The 10,154-nt window shown below is 42.2% G+C and overlaps 1 protein-coding gene across 1 annotated transcript in view; it reads left to right on the top strand.

Moving 5' to 3' along the window:
• The window catches only part of LOC140453953 (dynein axonemal heavy chain 8-like), a 1,210,036-nt gene that overhangs the window by 48,152 nt on the left and 1,151,730 nt on the right, over positions 1–10,154 (top strand). The window contains exon 6 of the mRNA XM_072548830.1: positions 3,291–3,442. Coding sequence (XP_072404931.1) covers positions 3,291–3,442 — 152 coding nt within the window. The remainder of the gene's footprint in view (positions 1–3,290; positions 3,443–10,154) is intronic.

Raw genomic sequence — 10,154 nt, forward strand, 5'->3', positions numbered from 1 at the left:
TATGACTCTATGACTCTTCACTGTTCTCTGGGCAGTTAGGGATAGGCAATAAATGCTGGTGAAGTGAGTGACACTCATCCTGAGAATGTGAATATTAAAAAAAATCCACACTAAAAATTATGTAATGAGATTTATGTTTAGTTGGTAGACATATCTATTCATGCAGTATTAGATACCTGGCAATAAGAGTGACAACTAGGAGACAATGAAAGGAATAAGAAATGTGTGGTGGGAAGATTTTGGTGCTGTTAGAGTGAACATGGAAAATTTGTCACATGTTCGAATTAGGTTTAGCACATGGAACGTAAATAGAGGATGGATGTCTGGGGCGCATAGAAGTAATGGTGTAAGATTAGGAAGAAATTATTGAAAGTGATTATTTCATAAATAAGAATAGAATCAGGTGGGTGCTGAGCAACAGATGAAGCTTCAGGCACAGCAGTAGGATAGTGCAGTCATCCATCTCAGAATTTACTGAAAAAAAAAGAGCAAGCTGGATAGTTACTTTCACAACAGTTGTAGCAGGTACAATCTGATATGTATAATATATATGTATATATATATATATATAATATACCCTACCTTGTCAGAGATATATACTATATAATATATATATAGTATATATCTCTGACAAGGTAGGGTCAATGATCATAATTGACAATAGAGAACTTAACACTTTGTGACATTCAATAGCATTTTTCAAATACCCATCAATGTGGTTGATTGAGGGGCTAGCATTGTTCAGAAACTTAAATGGACAATCAGACAGGTACCTAGCTCACATCCGGGAACATGTAAAGAAAACAAAAGATGGTGCTATGGCAAGAATGGATCCTAATTGGAAGGATTCTAAAATGCAATTCTGAGAAACGTAAACATGAATTTTGGGGATGATAATACAACCAGGGACTTTGAAAGAAAAATAAATTGGAAGTAGTGCAGAAGTTTTCAAGGACAGCAGAATCAAGATTTATTTTGTTTGAAAAGATGTTAGTTATGACCAATATCTCAACATAAAATCAATAACAATATCAGTTAAAATGGAACAAGAAGTGTGGTTTTTGAGAAGGAGAAAGGCTTCAGAGATGATTTGCAAGGAAATGAATAAACATTCATGTGCAACGTTGGACAATGGTAACCTTGTACGAAGTTTCACCCAGTGTTTTATGAGCAAGGAGAGGAATAACTAAAGAGGCAATTGGATTTTATCAATCTTACATTTGAGTACAAATGTATGTTGACAGCTTGCCAAAGTCACCTATGCTGCTATGCTAGAGTTTTGAGGAGGGAGCAGCTTGACTGCTGTTAAATCTTCAATATTTGTGGCTCGTAGTTTGAGATTACAAAAGAAGCGGTGTTAGGTCTGTTGAAGAATGTTAAGGTGATAGAATCCCTGGACCTAATAGTATCTACCTCAGGTTATTGAGAGAGGCCAGAGAGGAGATGGCTGGGGTCTTGACCAAGATCTTTGTATCCTTGCTAGTCACTGGAGAGGTCCTGGAGGACTGGTGAGTAGCGAATGTTGTTCCTCTGTCACGAAGGGAAATCGGGATAATCCAGGAAACTATAAACAGGTGAGTCTCACAGTGGTGGTTGGGAAGCTATTGGAGAGAATTCTTAGGGGTAAGATTTACGTGCATTTGGAAACGCATGGCCTAATTAGGGACAGTCAGCATGGATTTGTGCAGGGCAGGTCATGTCTTACTAACTTGATTGACTTTTTTGAAGAGGTGATAAAGGTCAATGAGAGTAGAGGAATGGATGGTGTCTACATTGATTTTAGTAAGGCTTTTGACAAGGTCCCTCATGCTAGGCTCATCGAGAAGATTAAGATGCATAAGATTCATGATGACTTGGCTGCTTGAATTAGGCAGAGGGTAATGGTTGTAAAGGGTGTTTTTCAGGCTGGAGGTCCATGACTAGTGGTGGGTTCGTACTGAAACCTTTGCTATTTGTGATAAATATAAATGATTTGGATAAAAATGTAGATGGGAAGGTTAGTAAGTTTGCAGACGATACAAAGGTAGATGGAGTTGTGAATAAATGTAGAAGGTCGTCAAGTGATACAATGGGATATAGAAATAGTTGCAGATATGGGTGGAGAAAGGGGAGATGGGGTTTAATCTGGGTAAGTGTGAGATGCTGCACTTTGGAAGGTCAAATTTTTAAAAATAAATGTGCAGTTAATGGCAGGATTCTGAACAGCATTGATGTGTAGAGGGATCTTGGGATTCACCTCCATAGAACCCTGAAGGTGGCTATGAAGATGGTTGGGATATTAAAGAAGGTGTATGGCATGCTTGTCTTTATTGGTTGGGGAATTGAGTACGAGAGTCAAGGTGTCTTCTTGCAGCTTTATAAGGCCATTCTTAGAGTATTGAATTCAATTCTGATTGACACATTACAAGAAGGATGTGGAGAATTTGGAGAGGGTGCAGAAGAGGTTACCAGGATGCTGTCTGGATTGGAGAGTATGCGCCATAAGGAGAGAGTAGAAAAAGTCGTGTTGTTTTCTCTGGACCAGCAGAGGCTGAGTGGAGACTTGATAAAAGTCTATGAGATGCATGGATAGGGTTGATAGTCAGAATCCTTTTCCCCAGAATTGAAGGTCTAAAACTAGAGAGCGTGCATTTAAGGTGAGAGGATTAAAGTTTAAAGGAAGTGTGAGGGGCAAGTTTTTTACACAGAGTGGTAGGAGTCTGGAATGCGCTGCCAGGGGTGGTGGTGGTTACAGATACAGTAGGGCTGTTTAAGAGACTTCTAAATGCTATGATTGGAGGGATATGGACCAAAGGCAGGCAGAAGGGATTATTTTAATTTGACATCATGTTTGGCACAACATCGTGAGTCAAAGGGCTAATTTCTGTGCTGTACTGTTCTATGTTCTATAATTGGCTACGATGGATTGACATTTGCTCTTTCACCTTACAGATATATGTTTTGTTTTATGTTTTGCACTGAGGGTTCTCTACAATAGACTTTAAGTGGGTCAAGATCATGAAGTTGAACTTGAGTTCTACTTAAATTAGACACAAAGTTCGGAGTGGGGGTGTTATAGTGTCAGGTAATAGTGCACATTCAGCCTGAACTTGGAAGTTGCATTAAAAGTTACATCTTCTGTTTTGCTTCACTTGTCTAGGAAGTAATTATTTTACTCCTCAACCTTGTTAAAAGAATGTTCACTCAATTGAAGAATGGATATTATAAAACACGCCGACACTGATTTTGCCTATGTTTTAGAAGGATAGCTGAGTAGTATTTTGACAAATTGATTATTTTTGTTGTTATAGACAGTGGCCGAATTATCACTGGAGTTTTTAAAGGGACCAAAATGATGAGATTGTTCCTGGGCAATTTATCTGATGTTCGTTTAAATGGTCTGTGCTCGTTCTTTGTGCGGTACAAAAATGACACTCCTATCACGGCAAGAAATATACATGAGGTATGAAGTGACATCTCATCATTATTATCATTTTATGAAAATGTTAATACGAGTTGGTAAATGTTCTTTCAGCTTTTGGCATTGAGGTCAATGTACTTCGTTGAGGAGTTTGTTTTAGCATTCTTCCCACAAATAGGTTCAGTTATTACATCAGGTGATCATGTCTTCTGTCAGTTTCCATTTCAGATTATGATTGGAAGGGGATGAAAGCAACTTTCCCCCAAAAATACATGTGCATTGCAGTTTCTTGTGTCAAGTTGCAGTGCCTCACAATATGATTGCCAAGAGAATGGGATTAATTTTGTCTACCCGCTTAAACATTCACATTGGACTGCAATTTCACTGTACAGTTGGGGATCAGAAATTTGGCATTTGCTGAATATGGAATTGTATTTCTGAAAAAGCGTTACACATCATCCTATTTTCATCATGAAGTGTCAAGGATGATCTGATTATCTAATATCAACCCCAAGCCATGCCCGAGATGAAGGCGCACTGTTATGGATGAGGCCAGACCCCCTCAAACCATTTTAAGAAGGTAGCCCAGACTCTTAACTTTTTACTTTTTTTTAGGCAGTTGTAAAATGGATATTCCAAGAATGATGCAGCTGTTCAAACCACTAGGCTTCCAAAACAACAATTTATTTAAGCACTACAGATGAAACACAAACAAAAGAAACCAGAATTTAGAATAACAACTTGTTTGATAGTCTAAACGACTTTGTCGCAACTTAACGAAGGAGCTGTTCTAATTCCTGCAACATCCCATTAACACACTCCTTGGCAAAAGGTAAATTCAAACACAGGTTCTTAAAGGAGAGATTTCAGAGAGAAAGTTCAGGCAAGACCTCTGTTGAAGCATGGAACCTCTTTTCACTGTTGCTGCTTCTCTAGGTTCCCAGCAGTTTTTGAATGTTTGTTTGATAAAACAAAACCAAACTGGAAAAAAATCTGAACTGGGGAAACTGGCCTCTCTCCTCTCATTGTACAACTGATCCAAAAAAATAACCTAAAGGCGTCCTCTGATTGTTGACTTAACCATTTCAGCACCACCGACTTTGCAACCCCTCTTCAAAACAACAAACAGCAACATAACCTTGTTAAAGGGACAGCACCATCACAAGAGGATATCTGACTCTGTTTTGCTGAACGTCTATACTGAACATTGATTAGGCCACTTCTGGAATATTGCCTTCAATTCTGGTCTTTCTATAGGAAAAGATTACATTAAACTTGCAAGGGTGCAGAAAAGATTTGCAAGGATGTTGCTGGGATAGAGAGTGTGAGCTTTAGAGAGGCTGAATAGGCTGGTGCTATTTTCCCTGGAGCATCAGAGGCTGAGGGGTGATCTTATAGAGATTTATAAACTCATGAGGGGCATGGATAGGGTGAATTGCCAAGGTCTTTTTCCTAGGGGAGAGGAGTCCAAAGCAAGAGGGCATAGTTTTAAGATGAGAGAAGAAAGATATAAAAATGGACCTAAGGGGAAACTTTTTCACATAGAGGATGGTGCATGTATGGAATGAGCTGCCAGTGGAAGTAGTGGAATCTAGTATAATTACAAGATTTAAAAGGCATCTGGATGGGTATATAAATAGGAAGGGTTTAAAGGGATTTGAGCCAAGGGCTGGGAAAGGGACTAAATTAATTTAGGATGTCTAGTTGGCATGGACGAGTTGAATCTTTTTCCTTGATCTACAATTCTATGACAATCAGTTCAGTTGTTGAAATGTTGGAAGCTTGTTAATTGTCACATCACTATCTCTTGTCACACCCTCACCTCCCTGACCCTCCCATTCACCAACACATACCCTGAGCTTTCCAGAACTATCTGAACCATTTTTCCAGTCCCATTATATATAGTTTTCATAATCCTGCATGCTTCTAATGTCCATCATTTTCTTACCTGCCAAAAGTAGTTTGGTCCCATACTGTGATATGAAACTCCAGGGCTTGACTGCAGGTTAATTGCATTCTAGAATTATTTCACTGTAATTTTACAAGAAAAACACTGCTTCTAAAGTGCTTTTGGATGATGCGAAAATAAATAGTGAGCCATATGATTGAAAGAATTTCTCTTCAAATGGTAGGTGCTTAAGGTGTGTAGAAGAACAGAGGTACCTTGGAGTTCAGGTTCACAGTCCTCTGAAAATGGAGTCACAGGTAGACAGGGCAGTGAAGAAGGATTTTGCACACTGGTCTTCATCAGTCAAGGCATTGAGCATAGACATTGGGAAGTTCTGTTGCAGTTATGCAGGATGTTGGTGAGGCCACACTTGGAGTATTGTGTTCCGTTTTGGAGACCTTGTTATGGGAAGGAGTGCAGAAGAAATTTACAAGGATACTGCCTGGACTGAATGCGCTGAGTTCTAGGGAGATTTTGGACAAGCTAGGACTTTTTTCTTTTGAGCATAGGAGACTGAGGGGGGACCTTATCGATGTCTATAAGATCATGCGAGGCATTGATAAGGTGAACACACTCATTCTTTTTACCAGGGTTGGGGTATCTAGGATGAGAGGGCACCAGTTTAGGGTTAGAGGGGAAACCTGAGAGGTTACTTTTTTACACAGAGGGTAGTACACATTTGGAATAAGCTGCCAGCAGGTACGGTTGACAACATTTAAAAGACATTTGGGCATACACATGGATTGGAAAGGATTAGAAGGATATGAGCCAACTGTGAGAAAATGGGGTTAGTGTGATAGACATTTTGGTCAGCATGGACAAGTTTGAGCCAAAGGGCCTGTTTCTGTGCTGTAGAACTCTATGACTCTATGAATCATCAGTTGGGTTGTCAACTTTCAATGAATGATGCATTTTTAAAAATGTTTGAGTGTTTTTAAATATTCAAGGTTCAATGTATGAGACCTCCTAATACTTTTGAACATAGAACAGAGACCATTACAATGTCCAGTGTGAAATCAATCTAAAGCTCACCTAATTTTCCCCAATCCATTATCATCCATGTGGGAAAAAGTGAGGACTGCAGATGCTGGAGACCAGAGTTGAAAAGTGTGGTGCTGGAAAAGCACAGCAGGTCAGTCAGCATCTGAGGAGCAGGAAAATCGATGTTTCAGGCATAAGCCCTTCTTCAGGAATGAGGCTGGTGTGCCAAGTGGGCTGAGATAAAAGTTGGGGGGGGGGGGCGGAATTTGGGGGAGGGGTGCTGTGAATACGATAGGTGGAAGGAGGTGAGGGTGAGGGTGATAGGCTGGAGAGGGGGTGGGAGTGGAGAGGTCGGGAAGAAGATTGCAGGTCAAGAGTGCGGTGCTGAATCTGGGGGTTGGAACTGAGACAAGGTGGGGGGAGGGGAAATGAAGCTGGAGAAATCTACATTCATCCAGTGTGGTTGGAGAGTTCCTAGGCGGAAGATGAGGCGCTCTTCCTCCAGGCGTCGTGTGGCCAGGGTCTGGCGATGGAGGAAGCCAAGGACCTGCATGTCCTTGGCGGAGTGTGAGGGGGAGTTAAAGTGTTCTGCCACGGAGCTGTTGGGTTGGTTTGTGCGGGTGTCCCAGAGGTGTTCCCTGAAACATTCTGCAAGTAGGCGGCCTGTCTCCCCAATGTAGAGGAGACCACATCTGGTGCAGCGGATGCAGTAAATGATGTATGTGGAGGTGCAGGTGAATTTGCGACTGATATGGAAGGATCCATTGGGGCCTTGGAGGGAGCTGAGGGGGGAAGTGTGGGCACAAATTTTGCACTTCTTGCGGTTGCAGGGGAAGGTGCCAGGAGTGGAGGTTGGGTTGGTGGGGAGTGTGGACGAGACGGAGTCACGGAGGGAGTAGTCTCTCCGGAACGCTGATAGGGGTGGAGAGGGAAATCTATCCCTGGTGGTGGGATCTGTTTGGAATTGGCGGAAATGACGGAGGATGATACAATGTATCCGGAGGTTAGTGGGGTGGAAGGTGAGGACCAGTAGGGTTCTGTCCTGGTGGCGATTGGAGGGGCAGAGTTCAAGGGCGGAGGTGCGGGAAGTGGAGGAGATGCGGTGGAGAGCATTGTCGACCACGTTGGAGGGGAAATTGCGGTCTTTGAAGAAGAAGGCCATTTGGGCTGTTCAGTAGTGGAATTGGTCCTCCTGGGAGCAGATGCAGCGGATGTGCGGGGGCGGCATGGTGGCACAGTGGTTAGCACTGCTGCCTCACAGCGCCAGAGACCTGGGTTCAATTCCCGCCTCAGGCGACTTACTGTGTGGAGTTTGCACATTCTCCCTGTGTCTGCATGGGTTTCCTCCGGGTGCTCCGGTTTCCTCCCATAGTCCAAAGATGTGCAGGTCAGGTGAATTGGCCATGCTAAATTGCCCGTAGTGTTAGGTGCAGGGGTAAATGTAGGGGTATGGGTGGGTTTTGCTTCGGCGGGGCGGTGTGGACTTGTTGGGCCGAAGGGCCTGTTTCCATACTGTAAGTAATCTAATCTAATCTAATGTGAAGGAATTGTTTTCACACATCGGCGCAACATTGGGTGCCGAAGGGCATGTACTGTGCTGTATTGATCTCTGTTCTATGTTCAAAAGTATTAGGAGGTCTCATACATTGAACCTTGAACATTTAAAAACCCTTAATGTTGGCAAGTCCACGACTGTTGCAGGCAGGCATTCCACACCCTTACTACTCTGAGTAAAGAACCTACCTCTGACATCTGTCCCATATCTATCATCACCTCAATTTAAAGCTATGACCCGTCATGCTAGCCATCACTATCCGAGGGAAAAGGCTTTCACTGTCCACCATATCTAATCCTTTGATCATCTTGTATGCCTCTATTAAATCGCCTCTTAACCTTCTTCTTCTCTCTAACGAAAACAGTCTCAGGTCCTTCAGCCTTTTCTCATAAGACCTTCCCTCTATACCAGGCAATGTCCTGCTAAATTTCCTCTGCACCCTTTCCAATGCTGTTTGTCATTTTATAAGTGATCTGGATGGGGGCATAGAAGGATGCATTGGTAAATTTGCAGATGACACTAAAGTTGGTAGAGTTGTGGACAGTGCAGAAGGATGTCACAGCTTACAGAGGGACAGAGATAAACTGCAGAGCTGGGCTGAGATGTGGCAAATGGAGTTTGATGTGGAAAAGAGTGAGGTGATTCACTTTGGGAGGAACAACAGGAATAAAGAGTACTGGGCTAATGGTAGGATTCTTGGTAGTGTGGATGAGCAGAAACATCTTGGTGTCCATGGGCATAGATCCATGAATGTTTTCATCCAGGTTGATAGGGCTGTTAAGAGGGCATACAGTATGTCAGCTTTTATTGCTAGAGGGATTGAGTTTTGAAGCCTACAGTGTGGTAACCAGAACTGTATGCAATGCTCCAAGTGCGGCCGCACCAGAGTTTTGTATAGCTGCAATATGACCTCACGACTTCAAAACTCAATCCCATGGACACCAAGATGTCTCTGCTCATCCACACTACCAAGAATCCTACCATTAGCCCAGTACTCTTTATTCCTGTTGTTCCTTCCAAAGTGAATCACCTCACACTTTTCCACATTAAACTCCATTTGCCACATCTCAGCCCAGCTCTGCAGTTTATCTCTGTCCCTCTGTAACCTGTGACATCCTTCTGCACTGTCCACAACTCCACCAACTTTAGTGTCATCTGCAAATTTACCAATGCATCCTTCTATGCCCCCATCCAGATCATTTATTAAATGACAAACAGCAGTGGCCCCAAACCAGATCCTTGCAGTCCACCACTAGTTCTGAACTCCAGAATGAACATTTCCTATCAATTACCACCCTCTGTCTTTCAGCTAACCAATTTCTGATCCAAACCGCTGAATCACTCTCAATCCCATGCCTCTGTATTTTGTGCAATAGCCTACCATGGGAAACCTTATCAAACACCTTACTGAAATCCATATACATCACATCAACCGGTTTACCCTCATCCACCTATTTTGTCACCTTCTCAAAGAGCTCAATAAGGTTTGTTAGACAAATCTACCCTTCACAAAACCATGTTAATTATCCTTAATCAACTTATTATTTTCTAGACGATTATAAATACTATCTCTTATAGCCCTTTCCAACACTTTACCCACCAAAGTAAGGCTCACAGGCCTATAATTTCCAGGGTTGTCTCTACTCCTCTTCTTGAACAAAGGAACAACATTTGCTATCCTCCAATCTTCTGGCACTATTCCTGTAGACAATGACGAATGACATAAAGATCAAAGTCAAAGGCTCAGCAGTCTCCTCCCTGGCTCTCCAGAGAAGGTTAGGATAAATCCCATCAGGCCCAGGAGACTTACCTATTTTTACACTTTCCAGAATTGCTAAACCCTCCTCCTTATGCACCTCAATCCCAAGTATGATTTATCTGAAAAAAAACCTGCGAAGAGGTTATTCAACTTGGTAAGAACCTCTAAATCTATTAAAATCTTCAGGAAAGATCATCAGAAAAAGAAAAGGACCATAGCATTGACCATGAATGCCAGTATGAAGCCATAGTGGCAGGCCAATAGCAATTTCATGCATTAATTGTAGATAACAGGATTGCTTTGGTCAGCAAAGTACGCTAAACCAGCAAGGTACCAACTGACATTGGGTGCTCAAGTGCCGAAAATCTGGCTTCAAAAGCAAAACAAGACCCTGTGTCATGGCTGAGTGACCGACAAGAGGGGACAATAACACAATTCTGGTTCCAAGGAAGTATAAAAAGTGTGAACAAATGCAGACATATCAATAAAGTGCGCAGCTAACAAAGTGAAA

This window comes from Chiloscyllium punctatum, chromosome 3, assembly GCF_047496795.1.
Source record: "Chiloscyllium punctatum isolate Juve2018m chromosome 3, sChiPun1.3, whole genome shotgun sequence".
NCBI lineage: Eukaryota > Metazoa > Chordata > Chondrichthyes > Orectolobiformes > Hemiscylliidae > Chiloscyllium > Chiloscyllium punctatum.